This window comes from Mobula birostris, chromosome 9 (genome assembly GCF_030028105.1).
Source record: "Mobula birostris isolate sMobBir1 chromosome 9, sMobBir1.hap1, whole genome shotgun sequence".
NCBI classification, from domain to species: domain Eukaryota; kingdom Metazoa; phylum Chordata; class Chondrichthyes; order Myliobatiformes; family Myliobatidae; genus Mobula; species Mobula birostris.
The window spans coordinates 124,962,598-124,985,942 of record NC_092378.1 but is presented as its reverse complement, the minus strand read 5'-3'; the positions used below and the strand labels follow the sequence as shown (position 1 = coordinate 124,985,942).

General features: G+C 38.2%; 1 protein-coding gene across 3 annotated transcripts in view; it reads right to left on the bottom strand.

The window, feature by feature from the left end:
• The window catches only part of mettl22 (methyltransferase 22, Kin17 lysine), a 49,357-nt gene extending 27,452 nt beyond the window's left edge, over positions 1–21,905 (bottom strand). For 2 of the 3 annotated variants that reach the window (XM_072268742.1, XM_072268744.1), the window contains exons 1-6: positions 21,801–21,905; positions 17,826–17,973; positions 14,739–15,062; positions 9,626–9,666; positions 9,399–9,543; positions 447–518 (exon numbers count right to left, since the gene is read on the bottom strand). In XM_072268742.1, coding sequence (XP_072124843.1) covers positions 447–518; positions 9,399–9,543; positions 9,626–9,666; positions 14,739–15,062; positions 17,826–17,931 — 688 coding nt within the window. In that variant the 5' untranslated portion in view covers positions 17,932–17,973; positions 21,801–21,905. Of the gene's footprint in view, positions 1–446; positions 519–9,398; positions 9,544–9,625; positions 9,667–14,738; positions 15,063–17,825; positions 17,974–21,624; positions 21,776–21,800 lie in introns of those variants that run through there. The other variant, XM_072268743.1, reaches the window with a different exon arrangement.
• Between the last annotated feature and the right edge of the window lie 1,440 nt (positions 21,906–23,345).

The window sequence follows — 23,345 nt, the reverse complement described above, 5'->3', positions numbered from 1 at the left end:
GATACAAAGTTAAAAACTACAAATGGCTAAACAACAATTGAGAAGCACAGAAATGATTATAGCTCCTTCACTAGTTTAATTATTTTCAGCAGATCTATTATCCCTAAAATTCTTTTTTACATTCTTCTCCAGCAACCATTCTTATAGCATTTTCCACAAAAGCTCTATGTTATGACAAATATTCAAAAACTAGTACTTTATTAGTATTACACAGTACTTGGACACAACTATAGTATTTGTAAAGTTCTAAAAACTCAAACGGACTCATTGGCTCAAATTTTCCTCGCAGCAGCCTGCCATCTTCAGAAACAATATTTCAAATTTTCTGTAGCAAGTGAGTTAACACTCTTAGCTTAATTATTAACCATTTAGAATAAATCATCACAGTAAGATCATGTAAAATACTTGATTATATTTCTTTCAAGGATTTACTAACCTTAACTTACCTGTTGTCCCATAAATATGCTTGTTTGCAATTACATTTCGTTCGCACATATTCAGCAGATCTTCACCAACATCTGGAAATATAAAATGTAAATTTAAGTCCATGTGCTTAAGACCATAAGATATAAGAGCAGAATTAAGCCATTCAGCCCATCAAATCTGCTCCATCATGGCTGATCCTGAATCCCACTCAAGCCATACATCTGCCTTCTCACCATATCCTTTGATGCCTAGACTGATCAGGCAATTATCAACTTCTGCCTTAAATACATGCATGACCTTGGCCTCCACTGCAATCTGTAGCAGAGCATTCCACAGATTTACTACTCTCTAGCTAAAAAAAATTCCTTCTTACCTCTGTTCTAAAAGGTCGTTCCTCAATTTTGAGGCTGTATCCTGTAGTTCTGGATACCCCCACCATAGGAAACATCCTCTCCACATCCACCCTCTCTAGCCCTTTCAACGTTCCATAGGTTTCATGAGATCCCCTGCATTCTTCTAAATTCCAGTGAGTACAGGCCCAAAATTGCCAAATGCTCCTCATATGTTAACCCCTTCATTCCCAGAATAATCCTGGTGAACCTCCTCTGGACTCTCTCCAATGACAACACATCCTTTCTGAGATATGGGGTCCAAAACTGTTGACAATATTCTAAGTACAGCCTGACTAGTTCTTAAAAAGGCTCAGAATTATCTCCTTGCTTTTATATTTTATTCCCCTTGAATAGAGAATATATCTTTAAATGATAATTGTTTAATGCTAAATGAGTCTAATTTAAATAAGCATTTGCCGCTTTATGTAATGTCAACACAGTCATTGAGTCCAAGCTACTGTGAGGCCTGTAGATTAATACTTTGTTTATCTGATGCTGAGAGTGAACTTTTTCTGGGAATTCATCTCACATACCCAAAGGCCAAAATATTCCAAATGATATATATGTGTATATTTAACTGTGCTTCAGCCACTTAAAGCTTAAACATAATAAGAGGGTTAGCCAATAAGAATGTATTTTATAACCCTCGCATGACTCTAATCCTGTGAGTGCAAAAAATAGTTATCAATTGCAGCCAAAGATTTTTATTCTAGAAATCTGAAAAGGGGCTTTAATCATAAGTTTTCATTAGCAATCTTACTATTCAGTTAATAAATGGAAGGCAACTTTTTGGACCCAATTTACATCTATTTGTGCAGGTGAAATCAGCGCTACTTTGTTCTACATGGATTCAATTCTTTCATTATAGACAAATTGAAAGAGGAAAAGAATAGCAGGCATGTTAATGAGGCACACTAGTGGGAGCTCAACCAAACCCACTATTAGCTACACTCCCCCAAGCAGAAAGTGTAGAATAGAAACCTTTTGAAGTATAGACTGGTGAACTATGCATGCACAGATCACACCTCAGTGAGGAAGTAGACATCCCTCAGTTCAAGATTGTTTATTGATGAACTGCAGTTTCAGCGTGTCACCTGCAAAGCCTTTAGAGTGGCTATTAACTAGTCTTCACTTTTTTATTGATATGCCTCCATCCAGCCAGGCATTAGACATAATTAGCAAAGAAGCTATGATTGCTTGAATTGAACAGGACAGGAATGCAAAATTTCAGTTTTCTTCAAATATAATGTCTCCTGCACAACAAACTCTGATTCACGTGTTTGTAGATTTATTGGTTTCTGAAGTGGGTATTTCATAGGTTTATAGGTTTCCTTAGTGGGTATTTTGGAGGAAGCCACAGTTGCACTGTCCAAAGAGTTCAAGAAGTTAAGGATAACAATCGTGCAATTAAAGTTCCATCAACAAGTTAATGTGAGTCAGGAATGGAATCCATCACAAGTTCTCTGTAAATAATCTCCTCAGTGACATAACTGTTTAAAATTAAAACATAAACAATCAAACTTTTATTCAGTGCAACAAAGTAGACAAATAAAATCAGAGTAAAATCCATTGTGAACACAAAACAGCTTGATTCCCATCAAAGAAACAACAAAAACAGTGAATCAGCTGCAGGGTTTTGTTAATCTAGCAAATTCCAGACAATCTTTCTGTACCAAACTCTGTGATCTAAGAACCAATAGAGATTTGATAAAACTGTTTAATGTGTTTAATTGAAACATCATTTTTGAAGTAATACAATAATTTTCCTCTATCATCAATTTAAATATAAAATTTCTCTGAGTATTAAATGTAAAAGCAAATCTTAACCAATTTCTGATAAAGTGATTATTTAAATCGCAGTTATAACTAACAACTAGAACAACAGCACTGACAAAAATCTAAATATAAAAATAAATTTTAATCATGATTCCATCTCTTGGGTTCTTGAGTCCTTAGCAGCAGCTTTCCCTATGGAGAGAAAACAGAAAGTAAATTATTTGGAACCAGAAAACTATTTCACACTATCTGGTTACTGCAAGAAAAATAAAAGGAAAAAAGAAACAACCTCAAAAACTGTATTAAGTATTGAACTGAAGCACAAGAAATGCATACCTTGCCTTCCCTGTCAGGTGTCTGTATTTTTTATTTGTACAGTTCAGCTGTTCTTGAGACAGACTAATGTTGAAGAACTCTATCACCTCACCAAATTAGCAGGAAAATTAGTCATCACAGTTCCTTCAGTTGTTGATCCACATCATCAGGTCCTCATTCACTAATTCTTTTCAGTTCTCTTGGATTTCTCTTGTAGAATTTAGGTAGAAAGACGCAAGGCATTGAATTATTTTTCAACATGTTTTTAACAACATTGTAAAAATTTTATTTCAATGTTATTAATTGAAAGTTGATTTTAGGTAAATTTTAGAAGTTGCTCACCACCTTTCTTCTAGTATATCATATTTATCTGAATTACAGGAGCTGCTTGCAACATTTTATACTTTTGCTGATCCCTGACTCCTGATTTATCAAGTATTTCTCCATAACGTTGATAGATTAATGTTCCACAGTTAATGAACAAAAGTGTAATTTATATTTTATTGTCCAATTTCTGCCACTTTTAAGCACATTTTTTTCCAAGAATGTATAATTCAATTAAATATCGAGTCTTTGTTCTTCAATATAAATATTCAAGGTTATTATGCTCACCAATGATAAATTCAAAGCTACCAATAGCTTTATTTTTTTAATCACAGACATGCTGTGTTCATGGATCCAACATCAATCCAAAAAAATTCTACTTCAGATGAATTATAGCTTATCAATGTTTGCGCTATCACCATCCCCTTTTTACATTTACCTGAAGTGATATACCATTTGTTAGCCAGCTAATTTCTTACTCTGTTCTAAAACAAATTTAAACTCAAACTATTGTTCAATATCAACTTCACCTTTCTATAAGCTTACTGTCACCAAAATAACCTTAAAATACTGTTTCTATTCCTGAATCATTTGTGTTACTTCTAAATTTCAAAATGTGGAAAACAGCCAAACTTTTGGTTAAATCTCTTCATGGAGTCTGAATGACAAAAACACAAAGTATTTAAAAACGCAAACATGAGGAAATCTGCAGATGCTGCAATTTCAAGCAACATACATAAAAGTTGCTGGTGAATGCAGCAGGCCAGGCAGCATCTCTAGAAAGAGGTACAGTCGACATTTCGGGCCGAGACCCTTCATCAGGACTAACTGAAAGAAGAGATAGCAAGAGATTTGAAAGTGGGAGGGGGAGGGGGAGGGGAAGATCCAAAATGATAGGAGAAGACAGAAAGGGGAGGGATGGAGCCAAGAGCTGGACAGTTGATTGGCAAAAGGAATATGAGAGGATCATGGGACAGGAGACCCAGGGAGAAAGAAAAGGGGGAAGGGGAGAAACCCCAGAGGATGGACAAGGGGTATAGTGAGAGGGACAGAGGGAGAAAAAGGAGAGTGAGAGAAAGAATGTGTGTATATAAATAAATAATGGGATGGGGTATGAGGGGGAGGTGGGACATTAGCGGAAGCTTGAGAAGTCAATGTTCATGCCATCAGGTTGGAGGCTACCCAGTCGGAATATAAGGTGTTGTCATTTCGCTGAACACCTACGCTCTGTCTGCCAGAAAAAACAGGATCTCCCAGTGGCCACACATTTTAATTCCACATCCCATTCCCATATGTCTATCCACGGCCTCCTCTATAGTAAAGATGAAGCCACACTCAGGTTGGAGGAACAACATCTTATATTCCGTCTGGGTAGCCTCCAACCTGATGGCATGAACTTTGACTTCTCAAACTTCTGCTAATGCCCCACCTCCCCCTCGTACCCCATCCGTTATTTATATACACACATTCTTTTTCTCTCTCTCCTTTTTCTCCCTCTGACTATACCCCTTGCCCATCCTCTGGGGTTTTTCCCCCTCCCCCTTTTCTTTCTCCCTGGGTCTCCTGTCCCATGATCCTCTCATATCCCTTTTGTCAATCAACTGTCCAACTCTTGGCTCCATCCCTCCCCCTCCTGTCTTCTCCTATCATTTCAGATCTCCCCCTCCCCTTCCCACTTTCAGATCTCTTACTAGCTCTTCTTTCAGTTAGTCCTGACGAAGGGTCTCAGCCCGAAACGTCAACCGTACCTCTTCCTAGAGATGCTGCCTGGCCTGCTGCGTTCACCAGCAACATTTATGTGTGTTACACAAAATATTTGTTTGACTTAATTTAGCCAATTTCCAACTCATTTTAACAATATTCTACTTCTTTTGTGTACTTGAACATTCTTGGTTAATCTGCAGTCCCATTGTAAATTCTGGGAGCTTATAGGTATGCAATCTGTCCACCATGGGTCTTGGCCAGTATTAACATCCTTTGCATGCTGATCAAAGTAGTTCTCAGCTCAAAGAAGCAGATAACAGAGTGAGCCATTCATCTTATTGTCCATGTGTGACCCTTTCCAAGAAAATAATCAAATTAATGCTGGTCATGTCTTAGGAAAGTTGTCCTTTTTAACTGTGCAGATGCACATTCCTTTATCTGAAATTCTGAAATCCAAAAAGCTCCGAAAACCGAAGTTTTTTTCGCCAATAGCTGACGTCACTTAGGTGTGACGTGGTAGCACTAGCAGAGGCTGCCAGGCATCAATTGTGGCTCAGCGCTTGTACTGGTTACACGTGCATTTGCTGTTCGCTGATATTTAGTGTTCACTGTTGACTTTGTGTTTAATTTCACTGTGAAAATGTCAAAAACAGCTGCAGATACCCCTATGGGTAACAATGAGAAAAAGAGAAGGAATCTTCTCTATTAATAACGCAGAAAGTGGAGTTATTGCAGAAGCTTGATCGTGGAGTGTCTGTGCGGCGTCTTACTGAAGAAAATAGTGTTGGAACTACCACAGTATATGATTTAAATAAACAGAAAGACAAGTTACTGAAGTTTTATAGTGACAGTGACAGTGACGTTCTACATTTATTCCAATAAGTCATTTACCACGTGTTTGATTCGGTTCGTTTGAAGCTGTATATTTTTATGTTATATTGAATGTTTTTGTTGGAAATAAAATTTCTTCTTGTCATTATTCCCTAAACAATACAGTATAACAATTACTTACATAGCATTTACATTGTATTAGGTATTATAAGTAATCTAGAGATGATTTAAAGTATACCGGAGGACGTGTGTAGGTTTGGTGCGCCACTGGGTCTTAAAGTCCACTGCACTGAGACAGGTTAAATAAGGGACTTGAGCATACGTTTTTTTCCGGGGGGGGGGGGTCTGAAATCCCAAAAATTCTGAATTCCAAAATGCAACTGGCACCAAGGATATCAGATAAGGGATTGTGGATTTGTATTTGTCTCAGATAGTGGCCTAAGTCAAATGAGAACTTGCAAACAATATTTCAGTCCTATTTGGAACAGAATGCAGCTCTGGCAGTACCTCCAGATGAACTGGACAGATTAGTAAAAAGGTTAAGCAAAGAATGAGAGAAAAAATGAAACCATATGGGCTTCGCGCATCTTATTGGCCATACAAATCTATAATGTTGATATCAGTCTTAGAAACACAGGTTCCCTTATGCCCTGTGGCATCATTTAACATGATTATAGCTGATCCTTACTACTTCATCCATATGTCTTAGTTCTACCATCTTTAAGTACCCTGTTTGAACTGAGAAGAATAGTATTGATTTTCTCACCTTGCATAGAGAAATGATTCCTGACATTAGCCTTGGATAATTTAGCTTTAATTTAAAGTTATGTCTCTCTTCTACATTGATAGAGGAAATAGTTTACTTGTATGGACACCTTTAATCTTTTAACCATATTAAAGTATTTGAACTTTATTACCTACCAATCTATTGTACTTGAAGAAATACAATAGCAAAACAACCAGGCAGAAGAGATTAGTTTAGTTGGTCGTTTGATTACTAATTAGTTAATCACAACATTGTGTGCCAAAGAGCCTGTTCCTGTGCTTTACCTTTCGATGCTCTAACCACTTCCCCTCTCCCAGCTATTTATTCTTGAAATTAAATGAAAGATTATGCAATGGAGACTATTTTCTTAAATCCTCTTACCTCAACACAAATTATCATCACACTGCTGATTTGTGTCATGTGGATGATGGAGAGGCCTTGGTCAGAAAATATGTCTTCCACTGTGGGAAACCTAGTCTCTAAGTCACTGTCCTTCATTTGTGGCCACGGAATTTAGATTTCTGGTGCAGCTGAGTTTCAGTGATGATTCCCCAAGATGTTGGGGGGTGGGGGTGCATGGTGGTTATTGATGATTGTATAATATCATATAATGTCAAGTATAGGTAGCTAATTTTTCCCTTTGGAGATGCTAATTGCCTGGCACTTGTGTGGCGCTGACTTACTTAGCCACTTTACCAGTCCATGCCTCAATGTTGTGCAAATCTTGAGTACATGTCCATTTCATTTGCTGAGAATGAAAGCGAAATTTGTGCAATCATCAGCGAATCACCCTACTTCAGACTTTATGATGGAAGCATGGTCATTGATGAAGCAATTGAGATGGTTTGGCTAGGATTGTGCCCGGAGGATTTTTTTTGTATGTACACTCAGTGATCATTTTATTGGGTACACCCGTACACCCGCTTGCTAATGCAGATATCTAATTAGCCAAACATGCAGCAGCAACTCAATGCATAAAAGCATACATACATTGTCAAAAGGTTCTGTTAATGTTCAGACCAAACATCAGAATGGGGAAGAAATGTGATCCAAGTGACTTTGACCATGGAATGACTGTTGGTGCTGGACAGGGTAGTTTGAATATCTCAGAAACTGCTGATCTCCTAGGAATTTTACATACAACAGTCTCTAGAGTTTACAGAGAATGATGTGAAAAATAAAAAAAAACATCAATTGAGTGGCTCTTCTGTGGGCAAAAATGCCTTATTAATAAGAGCAGTCAGAGAGAATGGTCAGACTGGTTCAAGCTGACAGGAAGGCAACAGTAACTCTATTAACCATAGGTTACAATAGTGGTGTGTAGATGAGTATCTCTGAACGCACATGTCAAACCTTGCAGTGGATGGACTACAGCAGCAGGTATTACGATTTCGTAACATACCAGCAGCAAGAGATGACAAACTGAGTCGGGTTTAAATATTAAAACCACTATATTTATTTACATCTACTCAAAAATATAGAAAATTAAATAAACTACTTTCTTAAACAGAAGTTAACAGTGTTATGCGTCTACAGCTCCCTTTCAGTCACTTAGAACCTGTTCTTAACAAATCTTACTCAAGCATAGTCTTAAAGTGGCAGTTCAGAGAGTCCCAGTAATTCACAAAATAGGTGAGAGGAGAGACTTGTGGATTCACAGTGCAGCGACGAGGCGATCATGACGAATTCCAAAGATTCCATGGCTAGCGAACAAAGAAACGTTTACCGAAGATCCCAGCCGAGGAATACTGTTCCGAAGTTCACGAAGAGCGATTTCACAAAGTGACTGTCACAAAATCCACACCCATGGATCATATAAAGGACAGACACGTCTCCACAATGCACAGTGTGCTGCTGATTAACCTAATCCTTTGGGTATGGGTAAGCGTTAGACTTTACCCTTCTCGATCGTGAGCTGTTCCCAGATAGCTCGAAGTCTGCAATCTTCACTCTCTCTCTCTTTCCTTCGACTCCTTCTCAGCACTATGACCACATTTCTTTTATACCGCCGGCATACGTCATAAGCTAACGCTCACAGAAATGAAACTATGGACTCCCAGGAAAACGAAACTGTGGACATGTAACACAGGAAAACCAAGAACATGCACTAAGTGACCACTTTATTAAGTACAGGAGATACCTCCTGTTATTTTCTCCATGAGGATGTCACCTAATTATGAAAAGCTATAGTGCCTGGTATTTTCACTATTCTACTAAGCCCTCCCAATCCTCTCAAGGTCCACCATTGTTGTCAACTATCTTTTCTAGACATCCAGGCAGCGATTTCATTAATTGCTTCCCATGCAACTCTATGAAACAGTGCTGAGTACACCCTTCCAGCCCTTTGAGCCACGCCGCCCAGCAATTCACGACAAACCTGAATAAGCTTAACATAATCACAGGACAATTTACAATAACCAGTCAATCTACCCAGTACATCTTTGGACTGTGAGAGGAAACTGGACCACCTGGAGGAAACACACGCACACATAGGAAGAATGTACAAGCTTTCCTACAGAGGACACTGGAATTAAACTCAGAACTCCAAAGCCCTGAGCTTTAATAAGTGTCATCCTAGCCATTACGCTACTGTGGTGTCCATGCCCCATACTAATGTCATTATTAGATTTTATATACATAAAAACATCACAACACAATTAAAAATAAATTGCAATGTGGAACAAATTAGAAAACATTTGTCCTCAAACCACTCAACTCACCCCCCATGATTTGACTATTTTAGGAACAGTAAGTCCTTATGCAGCTATTGTTGGTACAATTTCAAAACTTTCATTAATCATGGGTAACCAATACCAAACAAAAATCAATGTCAATTAACTATCCAAGCATGCTTTTTGTCTTACCTGTGCAATAAATGGTCTTTGCAACAGTTGCCATGACAATGCTGGTCATGCCTGTGCCTGCTCCTAACTCTAGAACCGTGTGGTTTTTGAATAGGTAGGGATTGTTTAAAATGTGATCAGCTAGAAGGAAAGCACCACGCCACACCTGCAGTTGATAAGATTGCAATCAAAAAACATTTTTTAAAATACATATTTTATTTACATTTTGTAAGATATATCTACAATACCTGCTTTCCAACATCCTCCAGTGCAGTACCCATTGTGTGTTCTGTAAAAAGGAAGAAGTAAAACAGGTTGTATTTGATAAGACAAATCTTATGTACTATTCAAGATAAGCAAAACAACTTCCATTTACACTGCTCCTTTTAAAGTAAACGTTAATCTATAACTAACCTCACGTCACATATGGAGATGTTGCAACTGACTAAAAACTTGGTCTAAGAAGTCACTTTAAGGAGTGTTTTAAAGAGAGGCAGAAAGGTTTTGAGGCAATTCCAGAGAGCTTTTGCAAGTGAAAGCATGAAAGTAGAATAATTCTGGAGTTCTCAATTATAGGGAATAGTATCTCAGGTTGGCTGGCGGGGTGAAGATACAGCTCTACCAAAGGAGGTGTAAGGCGCTTCTTTCCTCTGCTAGCCTGCAGCACCTGCCTAGCCTCCCCACCCCGGTCAGGGTCATGCAAAGCTATGGGAGCAGGTGGTAGATGGTCATATAAGCAGTTGGTACATATCACAAGTCATGAATTATATGACCATTGATGCCAGGCAATCTCTGAAGAGTCAGGCAATCCCAGAAGAAGGCAACGGCAAACCACTTCTGAGGAAAAATTTGCCGAGAACAATCATGGTCATGGTTAGAAAAGGAAGACCATGATTGCCTACGTCATATGACACAGCACATAATGATGATGATGATATCTCCGATTGAAGGAGATCATGGACATAAGAAAGGACAAGATGATGGAGAAATGAGAAAATAGTTAAGAAATTTTAAACCAAGATCTTTCTTGATATGACTAACTCTAGAGGTGATGAGGGACTGGGACTGGGTGCAGGCTAATAACATGGCAGCAGAACTTTGGGATGCTTGATATTTAAGAATAGTAAAATAAAAAAAAACACCAGGTAGGAGTCTGAAGGTAGTAACATATAAATGAGGGCTTCAGAAATAGGTGCACTCATTCAATAGTGGGCTCAGACAAAACAATGAATATCAAACTAATCACTATCCATGATATGGATAAATGGTCTGAAGCTGCCTCAGGATCAATTATGATACCAAGGTTATGAACTGGTACAGAATCAAACAGTGTACAGTGAGTGATGGAGACGATGGTGAAAGATTGGAGCCCATATTGTCTGCAGGTTTATTATTCTAACAATAATCAAAGTATCAATCTTCAGTATGGAAAAAAATGAAAGCAGTTTTACAAATAAACTATACAAGTGTTTTGCAGTCTTTGTTTCAAACATTTATTAATCAATGCAACTAAATCTACTAGACTCTTAAATACTTATCAAAAGAATGCTCACAGGTCTGTAGTTTATAGAAACAACTATTATAATATATACTTGTTTTTAAAGTAAAGGTAAATAAACACTATAATCCAAGCTGACTGCGTTTGTAACCAGAACAGTGCTTTCACACCTCTTGGAGCACACCGAGATAATCAGTACACTGGGCCCTTTCTTTGGTCTCAACCCATCCCCAAAGCCATGAATATCTGGGATTTACCCAGTTTCTTCCCACTCTCTCTGGGCAGAAGATACATACTATCAGGCTCTAGGACAGCTTTTACCCACTGTAGTACGATTCCTGAATGGTTCCCTAGTTCATTAAGTTAGACTCTTGGCCTCGCAATCTGCGTCATTATGATTTTTCACCATTTTCCTATCTGTACTGCACTTTCTTTGTAGATGCTGCACTTTATTTTGCATTTTATTACTGTTCTACATTGCACTACCTCAAAGCACTTTGTAATCATTTCATTTATATGAACAGTATGCATGACAGGTATATACACTGTACATGTTACAATAATAAAAACATTTCAAATCATCCTTAGCAACATGACACCATTTAGTCCTTTGTCTTCCATCCTCAGCTAATTTGTCAATTAGCATTTGTGTCCTTTCAAGAGATTTTAGCACCTCCCAAACACAACACATCACCTCTATTTCTAAAAAATATATTTCCTACTATTAATCTCATCCACAAAGTGTTTCTGTAGTCATTTTTGTGTCTACCACACCTTAAAAAATCGCCATAAATCTCTGATGTGAATCACCGTATTCTACTTGAAATGACAATAAATAAAGTCTCCAAGTACACAAAATAACAGCTACTTTAATGACCTTCATAAAGTTAGTGTTCTGACCTTCATATTGTACAATTAAGTTGTTGGTTGATTATACTGACTTCATTCTGAAACCTTAGTAAGAATTTTTTAAAATCTGCTTATCGGGCTCTTGTTCATCTCTGCCAGAACTAATGAGGACCACGTAAAGCAAGGAATAACAAGGGTAGGCTTACCGTACTTTACATTAGTATCAGATACATATCCAATGGATGCATTTTTCATCAATCGAGCAATTTTGCTCAAAAGGGATATGCATCACAGAACAGTTAAAGGGGAAATACCTGCAGATGGATTTATTAATATGACAATTTTTACAAATCTTTTGTTTCAATTCATCCCTCTGCTCAAAGGTTAACAAATAAATTATGTTGCATTTGGCCTCCAGTCATTATCTCTTCCTGTGCTGGGCGATCATCTTTCATCGGCACTGTAAACAGTACAATCATGAAGACGGCACACCAACAGCTCTACTTTGTTAGGAATCTGAGGAGATATGTTAAGTCACCAAAGACACTTGCAAATTTCTATAGATGTACAGTGGAGAGCATTCTGACTGGTTGCATCACAGCCTCGTATGGAGAGTCCAAGAGGCTGCAGAGGGTTGTATACTCAACAAAATCCATCATGGCACAATTCTTTTCATCATCAGACATCCTCAAGAATTCCACTTTATTATTTTTTTTTGCACTATTTTAAAATTTTGTAATTTAGAGTAAATTTATGTCTTTACACTGAACTGCTGGCACAAAACAACAAGTTTCACATCATGTAAGAATGATGACAAACCTGATTCTGGTTCCATTTAGTTAGTCAAAATTCATATGCAATCCTTTAAATTGGATCAGTCTGAATTGAAATTCCACCAATAAGTTACACTGCATACTTTGATAAGAACTTCTCAATATCCTAAAGAATCATCTCTGATTTAACTCAGCCCTTTTAATTAACCTTAGCAGGTCCCCTGTGACAGGCACACAGCTAGCCAGACAATATACAACTGGCAATAAATAACTGGACCATATATTCAGATGTACTTCAGTCTACACTTTAATTTTTAAACATCCATTAAAAATGTTTGTTCCTTTATTTGACCTACCTATATAAATGCCACATTTCAGACTTCCTCTCACCTCAACATGCCTACACTAGAAGGATATAATTAATTTTTATGCTTACACTCGTAATTCTCAGCATTAACCGGATATAAAAAATTACAATAGAAAGTGATGACAGTAAGTCCACATGCATTCAAGTAGAGTCAAATACTGTATATATTTACATCTTGCATTAAACAATTGATAAAGAAAAATAAGTCTGACCTGAATATCCATTCCAAAATAATAACATTACACATTCAGACCAACCTAAAGGTAATGAATATTCATTGCAAAATAAGTGTTTGACAAAATACAAGAACACAAGAAAATAAAAACAGGTGTACATTACTAGACCCTTCAAGCCTGTCCCACTATTCAATATGAACATGCCTGATCTATTGTTGATTTCACATTTTCTTCTGTGCCATTTCTCTTAAATCCTCATTATTCTCATACACACTTCATATTCCTCCTGAGTATTCTCCAAGCCAACAGCATGAAAACATTGAATTTTCCAATTTCAGGTAAACTACTCCCCTCTGTCTCTAGTCTCTCTCCTGCTGATCGACCTCGTTCCTCCTACATTCACCCAAGCTCCGCATTACCCTGCTTCTTCCACTGGTTTCTCCTTTACCCAATGTTCATTCTACCTCTGCAAGCCCATTATTTGATACCATGTGCAATCTTCCTCTCTTATCAGATTCTATCATCTGCAGTCTTTTGCTGCCTCCACCTTGTCACCTCCCTCATGATTTCCACTCTCCCTTCCTTGACCTGTTACCCCTCTTCACCTGGATTCATCTAGCACTTTCTCTACCCCTTTACTTCACCTTTTTATACTGGCTAACTCCTCTCTATTCTTCAGTACTGATGAAGGGGCACAATTCAAGACAAACTGTCCATTTCTCTCCATGGTGCTGCTTGACCCACTCAGCTCCTCCAACATCATTTTTCTAAAACTCCTTATTTTTAAATTTCAACCTCTTTGCAATGAAGGCCAAAATACACCATTTGCCTTCCAAACAACTTGTATCCATCTCCTGTCTTTTTGTAACTGATGCAGCAGAACACCTTGACCTCTATACTTCACTCTTGCAGACTCTTTCCATTTAATAATTTGATCTATTTTACTTGAGAGCCTGGCTTCATACTTTTCAATGTCAAATTCCATTTGCACTGTATGAAGTGATGTTTTCTTCATTAATGATTATTTTAATCATTATACATTATTTTTATTATTTTGTACATAATTTCCAATGTTTTTACTGCTCCCTTTCATATCATTACATGGTGTTATATGGTGTCATTATGAAGGGTTTTGTCTTTTTAATACTTTTTAATTGAAGAAATTGAGATCTCTAGCTTCTAAAATAGGGTTTTAACACTATTTCAAAATATTTTTAAATGTGGTTAATTTTATCATGTGTGTTTATAAAGAAAATTCATGTTCTAGGTTCCTCATTTATTGTGATTTCAAGCAGAATACAGTGGTTTACATTAGATAATTATAGTAGCTATCTAAAGTATGCTAGATAATTTGCCAACGTTAATGTCATTGCCCCAGAAGGGCTGCAGATTTCTCGTTCAAATAATGTAACATAATTGTACAATTATAAAAGCAATTCTGCAACCTAGTTTAAATAACAAAGCCAAAGGGCAAAGGAACCAGCAAACAGTCTTTTCTGCTACAAATATTAATAAGGCGAGCTATACTACAATAAATACTTTACTCCTGCACTTACATAAAATATATTTTAGCTAGCTTCACAGAAAATACATGGTCCTCCTGTATTCAAATATAATACAACTAAAAATTCAAATACATTATTTATCCCATCACGTAATATCCTCATATCATGCAAAATACCATTTATATTGACTTACCTATTCTGATCTCATTGCAAACAGAGCAATCTTCCTCATACTCCTCACTGAAAATTTCTTCCCCTTTACTTATTATTGTGGGATATACTATCTCTCGCCACTGATCATCTTCATCAGAATGAAGAAGACCATCAGATCTTCTAATTACATCCAGATCTCCATCATCATCGAGCAGAATGTTCGTGTGTGTTTCCTCCACTCTCGTGTCAACTTTCTTTTCACTAACATCAACATCACCTCTGGTTTCTTCATTGCTCAGGTGCTCCAAATCACCTTTGCTGTAGGCATTAACATTATGTAGGATTTTGAACTTTGACACAAAAACTGCAGATTTTATAAAAGGAAATTAGAGTACTTTTAGTAATGTTAACAAGCAACATTTTACCATTTTAAAAGCAGTAAAGTACAAGCTTTCAATATCATTATTTTATTTGCATTGCTCATGAATTGCAAACATTTAAAATGACTTACATCTTTTTAGATTTAGAAAATATTTCAATATCATTATATGAGATTGTAACAGAAATTGAGCACAGTGAATTAGACATACTGCTGTAATATTCAAAGGGCTTCCTATAAATTATAAACATTTTTCTTACTAATCTAGAATTGAAAGTAACATCAGTACAATGTATAATCTCAAACATTAATCCATTTTGATACGTCCTTTTCAGAAGAGAAAAATGCATTTCTGTAACTTGCAGAAACAGTTTAGGTCCTGAATTTTCAAAGCAACAGACATAAAATATTCAATTTTTGTTACAATCACATCACTTGAAAACTTGAAATGCTGACTGTTAATTCCCCTCCACAGATGTTGCCTGACTTGCTGAGTTCCTCCAGCATTTTGTATGTTTTGCACTTGAAAACCTTAGTCAAACAGACAGACTGAAAGGTGGCACTACATCAAATGGGCATCATACATTGGAAAAGTTTAGCTTAAAGTTTAGCATCTAATTAGTCCCACACTTTTGCTAGTTTTCCATTACACTTAAAATACTTCCTTTCTATATATAACTAACCTTTTATAAATAAATATTGAATTTGCCTCCATGACTCACAGCTTTCCAAATCATGATAATCAATCAGGATGATAATGTAGTAAACAGGATTAGCAAATTTATGTATGACACCAAGATTGCCGGTGTAGTAGACAGCAAGGAAGTCTATCAAAGCTTGAAGTGGGATCTGGAAAAAGAGGCTGCAAAATGGCAGATGGGATTTAATGTACACAAGTGTGAGACGTTGCACATTGGAAGGACAAACCTGGGTAGGATTTACACAGTGAACAGTAGAGCAGCGAGAAGTGCAGAAGAATCGAGGGATTAGGGAATACAGATCTATAATTCCTTGGAGTCACAGGCAGATAGTGTCATAAAGAAAGCTTCTGGCATATTGGACTTCATAAATCTAACTATTGAGTACAGGAGTTGGTATGTTATGTTGAAGCTGTACAAGACATCGGTGAAGCCAAATATGGAATATTGTATGCAGTTCTAGTCACCTACTAAAGGAAAAATATCAATAAGATTGAAAGAGTACAGAGAAAATTTACAAGGATAGTGCTGGGACTTGAAGACCTGAGTTATAGGGTAAGGTTGAATTAGTTAGGATTTTATTCTGTGCAGCATAGGAGAATGAGGGGAGATTTGATAGAGGTATACAAACTTATGAGGGGTATAGATATGGTTAATGCATACAGACTTTTTCCACTGAGGTTGGGTGAGACTAGAATTAGAGGTTAAGCATGAAATATAAAATATTTAAGGGGAACATGAAGGAGAATTTCTTAACTCAGAGGGTGGTGCAAGCGTGGAACAAGTTGGCTGTGGAAGTGGTAGATGCAGGTTCGACTGCAACATTTAAGAGAATTTTGGATAAGCACATTGGATGGAAGGGATATGGAGAGCTATGGACCAGGTGCAGGTTGATGGGACTATGCAGAATAGTTCAGCAAAGACTAGATGGGCCAAAGGGCCTGTTTCTGTGCTATAATGTTCTAGGACTTTTTGAGAGAGATTTAGTAGGAATATGAGGGGAAATGTTTTACCCCATAAGGTGGCAGTATATGAAATGGACTGCAGAAGCAGTAGTCGCAAACAGCAGTTGGGCCAAGGGGCCTGTTTCTGTGCTGTGTGCCTCTACTTCCACTACTGTAACATCAGTTAGCTATATAAAAACACAAGAAAATAGGAGCAGAATTAGGCCACTTCATCCCTCAAGCTTATCCTGCCAGTTAATAGAACCATGGCTGATCTGCTCCAGGCCTCAACTCCATTTTGATTCCAGTTCGACATAATCTGCAATTCCCTAACCTTTCAAATACTTATCTACCTACTCTTTAAACATGTCCAATGACTTACCCTTCACAACCCTTAGATATTTCTGCCCTCTGTGAGGAGAAATTCCTATGTATCTCAGCCTTAAAATGACCATTCCTTTACCTTGTAATAACACCCCTTCATTTGTGGCTCTACCACTTGTGAGAATATTCAATATCTACTCAATCATGACCCTTAGATTCTTGTATGATTAAATATGATCATTTCACACCCTTCTAAACTCATCTTGAATGCTTTTTGCATGGACTAAGGGTCACAGTCACTCCTTAAATTCCAAGCCTTGGGTCTATTCCAGGCTACAGATCTCTGTAATATATAAATAGTCTGAATGCTTGCTGCTGCATTAAGATTACCGAAACCCACACTCAAGTAGTCGATATCTACCTTTCTTTCAGCTCAGTGGGCAGATAGATAGTTGGCACAGGCATAGACTGAACTGCAGGCTTCCCGAAAGTATAAGTATTACAGATTATATTCATGTTTTTCACGCACTATCCTGCTAAAAGCACCTGGACAAGAACATGCATCATGTGGGCATTATTCTTCACTATCCTATCTTTTTCTGACTCATGCCCAATTCTCATATTTTAGTTTGATGATACTGCTTGAGACTCGTTGATGAGGTTCCTCAAGACACTAGAGAAACAATATACATATGTTGTTTTGATGTTTCATCTGCCACAGTAAAATCCCACAACTGTGAGTGTAATGAAAAATAAGATGTAACACTACTCTCAGACAGTACCTGGTTGTCCATCTCCATTTAGTCTTACCATCAAGTGACTAGAGTTTGGGGTGTATATATGGACATCGGAAAGCACTATGTCACTCCTGAATGTAATTGAATCCATGCATTCCTTGTGTCTGATCCAGCATTACAGGATGTCAAATCACTATAAACACAGAAACATTATAGCAAACTGGTATCTGTCAGGATGACAAAACAGAACTGAACAAAAACATCCATTCTATATTAAAGGATTTAATTTTTCCAAGATTAAACTATAGTTGCATTTTAATTTTCAAGCCAATAAGCTATTTAAATAGATTCAGAAGTTATGCTTAAATGTGCGATAAATGTCAGATCAATTCTTAATTATTTGGCACACTAATCAAACAGTCGACTTTGTCATAACTTGTATTTGTGATAAATAAAGCTTTAATAATGAAGTCAAGTACTACAAAGCTGAATTGGTAAGTTATTTGTAAAACAAATTAAATACAACTTTACTGTTTTGTATTTTATATCTTGCACTTAAAAAGCAAACGTGATTTCATTATTGAAGAAACAAAAGAAGACGGGGAACTATCAGCCTCTAGTCTAACATTAGTAGTGGGGAAAATTCTGGAATCTACTATGAAGAATAACAGAGCATCTTGGAAAAAAAATGGGAGGACTAAGCTGAGACAGCATAGATTAATGAAAAGAAACACACTTTAAAATTTTCTACAGTAGTTTGTTGAGAATGATTAATAGATTAAATATGGTGGAACTAATTGTGTACTTGAATTTTCAGATTTTAGGTTCCATACAGGAGGTTGGTCAATCAAGTTAAAATGCTGATCAAATTAAAGGACAGAAAGCAAACAGTGAGGATTAACAAGCAACACACATAAAAGTTACTGGTGAACGCAGCAGGCCAGGCAGCATCTATTGGAAGAGGTACAGTTGACGTTTTGGGCCGACACCCTTTGTCAGGACTGACGAAGGGTCTTGGCCCGAAACGTTGACTGTACCTCTTCCAATAGGTGCTGCCTGGCCTGCTGCGTTCACCAGCAACTTTTATGTGTATTGCTTGAAATTCTAGCATCTGCAGATTTCCTCGTGTTTGTAGTGAGGATGAATGGATCTTTTGCAGCGTGCAAGACTGTGACTAATGGGATACAGAACTTCATCTCCAGCTGCAGTGCCTTGAAAAGGTATTCAGCCCCCAACCCCTTTGTTCACTTAAATGAGTATTATAACTAGGGATTTTGATCAATTTAACTCAGAATTTTAATTTGTTAATCACATTCTCCTTTTTTTCACAGTCGGGACCCAAAACAGGGAAAATAGTAAAGCAAGAAAAACTAATAATTCAAAAACTGAAATGTCAGCAGTTTATTCATCCCCATGCACCCCTCCCCTCCCCCCCACTCAATACTTAGTTGAACCATGCCTCGTAGTTATTACAGTCAGTAGTCTTTCTGGATATGTCACTATTAGCTTGCACAACGGGATGGAGCATGATTTGTCCATTCTCCGTGCAAAATTGCTCAAGCTGTGCCAGGTTAGTTAGAGCGGCAGTGGATAACAATCTTGAGGTCTTGCCAGGGAAGTTTGATTGGGTTAAGATCAGGACTCTGACTGGGCCACTCAAGGACATCAATTTTCTGAATTCCTCTCTGTCTTTAGCAGCATTCATCTCTCTTGAATCCTGACCAGATTTCTAGCCATTGCTGCTGAAAAGCATCCCCATAGCATGATGCTACCTCCAACATACTTTACAGTAGGGATGGCGTACCTGGCTGGCATTCAGATCTACGCCAAAAATTCCACTAAAAAAGCATATCCTTGATCGTAAAGACTTTGCAAAGGTACTGTATAGATGTGGAAGAAGATCTTGTGGTTGGATGAGACTAAAGTAGAACTTTCTGGTCTCAACACTAGGCGATACATGTGGTGTAAATCTAATAATGCGCATCTGCCAGATAACACCAACCCTCCTGTAAAGCATGGTGGAGGTAGCACCATGCAAAGGGGATGCTTTTCAACAGCAGGGACTGGAAATCTGATCAGGATTGACGGGAAGATATGAATGCTGCTAAATACAGAGCGATCCTGGGTAAAAACTTGCTATCCTCCGCCAGAAAATTTAAACTAGGGAGGGAGTTCGTCTCTCAGCAGGACAATGATCCAAAGCATTGTGCCAGAGCAACCAATGTGTGGCTTCAAATGAAGAAAATTGATGTCCTTGAGTGGCGCAGTCAGAGTCCTGACCTTAATCCCATCAAACATCCCTGGCAAGACGTCAAGATTGCTGTCCACTGCTACGCCCCAACTAATCTGGCACAGCTTGAGCAATTTTACAAGGAGGATTAGGCAAATCTTACTCCATCACATTGCGTAAAGCTAAGAGATTTATCCAAAAAGACTACTGGCTGTAATAGCTGCCAGAGGTGGTTCAACTAAGTATTGAGTGGGGTTGAATACTTTAAACTGCTGACATTTCAGCTTCTGAATTTTTAGTTTTTCATACTGTACAATTTTCTGTTTTTTGGGGCTCCACTGTGGAAAAAAAAGCATGTGATTCACAAATAAAAATTCTCAGTTAAATTGATCAAACCTGGTTCTAATACTCATTTATACGAAAAAAGGGTTGGGGCTGAATACTTTTTCCAAGGCACTGTATTTATTAACTACATCAATGTGGCTCTGAGGGGATGAGGGGACCAAATATTATATTTCTAAGTTTGCTAATGACACAAAATTACATGGGATTGTGAGGACAAAATAAATAGGCTTCAATGGGATATAGATACACTGAGGGAGTGGACAAGAACAGATGTAAAGGTACCCACTTTGTACAAAATAACTGATAAGGAGGGTACTTTTAAAAAAGTGATAAATTTGAATAATACTAATTGTCCAAAAGCTCATTTTTGTACAATAAGTCATTGAAAGCTGGCAAAAAAAAAAGAAGCATGTTGGGTTTTTTTTTAGCAAGAGGATGTAATCATAGAAGTAAAGATATACTGCAATTATCATAGGGGACCCTTGTAAGATTATTTGAATATTGAGTTGTGTTCTGTTCTTTTGGTAATTTCTAGCCTTCTTAATTGATTCAGGTTTCCACTATTGCTGTGTTCTCCCTCTTAGTTCCATCATACTGTATTCTTTTTTTTCTTAATTCTGTGTCTGATGCGGACTTCAAATGTACTAAAAAGATGGCACCAAAAGCCTTAAAACACACCATTGGACTCCATCCTCATACAGAAACTGTTCTCTTTACAAGTTAAAACACCTCCTTTTCAATTCCCCACTTCTGATAAAGCGTTATTAACTTTAAACTTTTGTGTCTCTCCCCCATGTATTGCTAGCTGACCTATTGAACATTCCCAGGACTTTCTTTTTTCAATTTCAAACCATTCATTCAAGTTCCAGATTTAAGTCCGGTTTGGGACGACACGCTGCGAGCCAGCCAGCTCCTTGGATTTCCAGTCCTATCGGTACGGTATATTGAGTCGTATCTGGGACATAAATCTGTAGTCCATCCCGATCCCCTCTGGACTCCACGATTTCAGTCCATCTGAAAGCAACCCCGGTCCGGTCCTCCCCACAAGTCCAATTCGGTCTGACCTTCTGGAACACCTGTTCTGTCCCGTCCGGGCCCGGGGATCTCTTGTCCAGTATAGTTCGAAGGTTCCAGATCATGTCACCCCGTCACCATAAGGCCGAAACCCGTTCCTCCCTTGTGACTGTCGATGTTAGGTCAGAATCTAAGCCGTCAGATTGTCAGGAAATGAATTTGTGTGTGTTTAACCGGGGAGTCTTATCAACCCACTGCCAAATCCTGCTCTTCCCACGACCACCGGGTGTTGTCGCCGAGACGCCGCCAAGGCGCCTGGTGATCCCCGGTCAGCTCCCCCACCCCGTGGAAGGCACTGCAATGAATTCGACAGAGCTACAACCCGACACCTCGCAAGTGCCATGTCTGTGCCGTCAGAGCTGTCGCCTCACCGCTCCTCACGGATGCCAAGACCAAAGGTCCCACTCCTCTGTCTGCTCTGTCCCGTCTGTTTGCTGCTTCCTCCCTGCAACCGGCACCGCGCACTCGAGTTCCGAGTCACCGCACAACCACACTGAAACAGAGGTGTAGATTACTATTCCGGTTCAGGTATCAGAGTCGAGGATGACCATTTCTAGTAGTTTTAAACGTGCCAGTCAGTGCCCATGTAAGACTCGTAGACTAGTATAGGTGGGGCAGGAGGGACTTGACGGACCAGCTGAGCTCCCACAGAAGAAGTTCGAGGTTCTCAATGTCACTCCTAATGATATTTTATCTTGCTGAAGATTGTGATTCAGGCACTCCCACAGGTCAGTGGAGATGTTAAACACGAGAGACTCAGCAGGTGCTGGAGATCCAGAGCAACACACACACAAAATGCTGGAGGAATTCAGCAGATAAGGCATCATGTGTGAAAATGAATAAACAGTCGTCATTTAGGGCCGAAATCCTTCATCAGGAATCACTGGAGATGTTGCTAGTTTCCTGGTGGCCTAAAGAAATCCTTGAACTGCTTCATTTGTCCAAGGGTTGTAACCTCTTACTGTGATGGAGTTGAGAACAGAGAGAATGTTTCCAGAATCTGGTGTCTGACATGCAGTAGAACCCATTGAATGTAAGTAGGGCCTTTAGTACCGGGGTTATTGGTGGAGCTGAGGGCACTGACATTGGTTTGTTTATCATGCCTGAAGAAATTGTAGAGACACAGGTGCATCTCCTAGGTGCTTTGAGACGGTTAGCCATGATTCAGCAATATAGAGGAAAGCAGTGGTCAGTAGTTGCCTGGTAGAGTATGAGCTTGTTTTGTATGAGGTATTGCTTGTAAATATTCTTTGCCTCAGAAATTTAAAGGTTATGCTTACGCACTGAAAGCAATGACAAATTTCATTTTTATTGTTTGGCCTCGCTGAGAGGTGGTTCTTCAGTATGATGGTACTGCTGTGCTTTACACCAGTCTGTGCTGTTTACCTCATGTATCTGACCAAATTTTGTGCACCCATTTAAATATCCTCTTAAACTTTGTTTTGTGTAGATCCCTTACTCTATATATGCACCTGAATTTCCCTTTCTCTGAAACCTGAAACCATTCATTTCTTTTATCAACCAAGATCTAGGAGATAAGTAGAGGTAGAATTGTATGAATGATTAATTGGGCTACAGATAGAATATTATGTACAGCTCTGTAGCCTCTTTTGTGGGTAGAGTATATTAGTTTGTTTTCTTTGGGGAAAGTTGAACCAAGTTTTAATTGAGCTGCATAAAACTTGGATGGAATGGATAGGAAAGACCAACTTTCCTTGGCAGTGAGACCAAAAATCAATATACATAAAGTTAGAGCAACTATGAGAAGAGAGATCTGTGAGTGATGAGGGCCAAGAATTCACAATCTGACAAACCCACCTTGTATATCAAAGAATTATTACATTACAATAAAAGGTTTGTGGATTCAGCTTGGATAGACAGAGTCTATTCCTCTTCTCACCCTGTCTCTTGCAAAA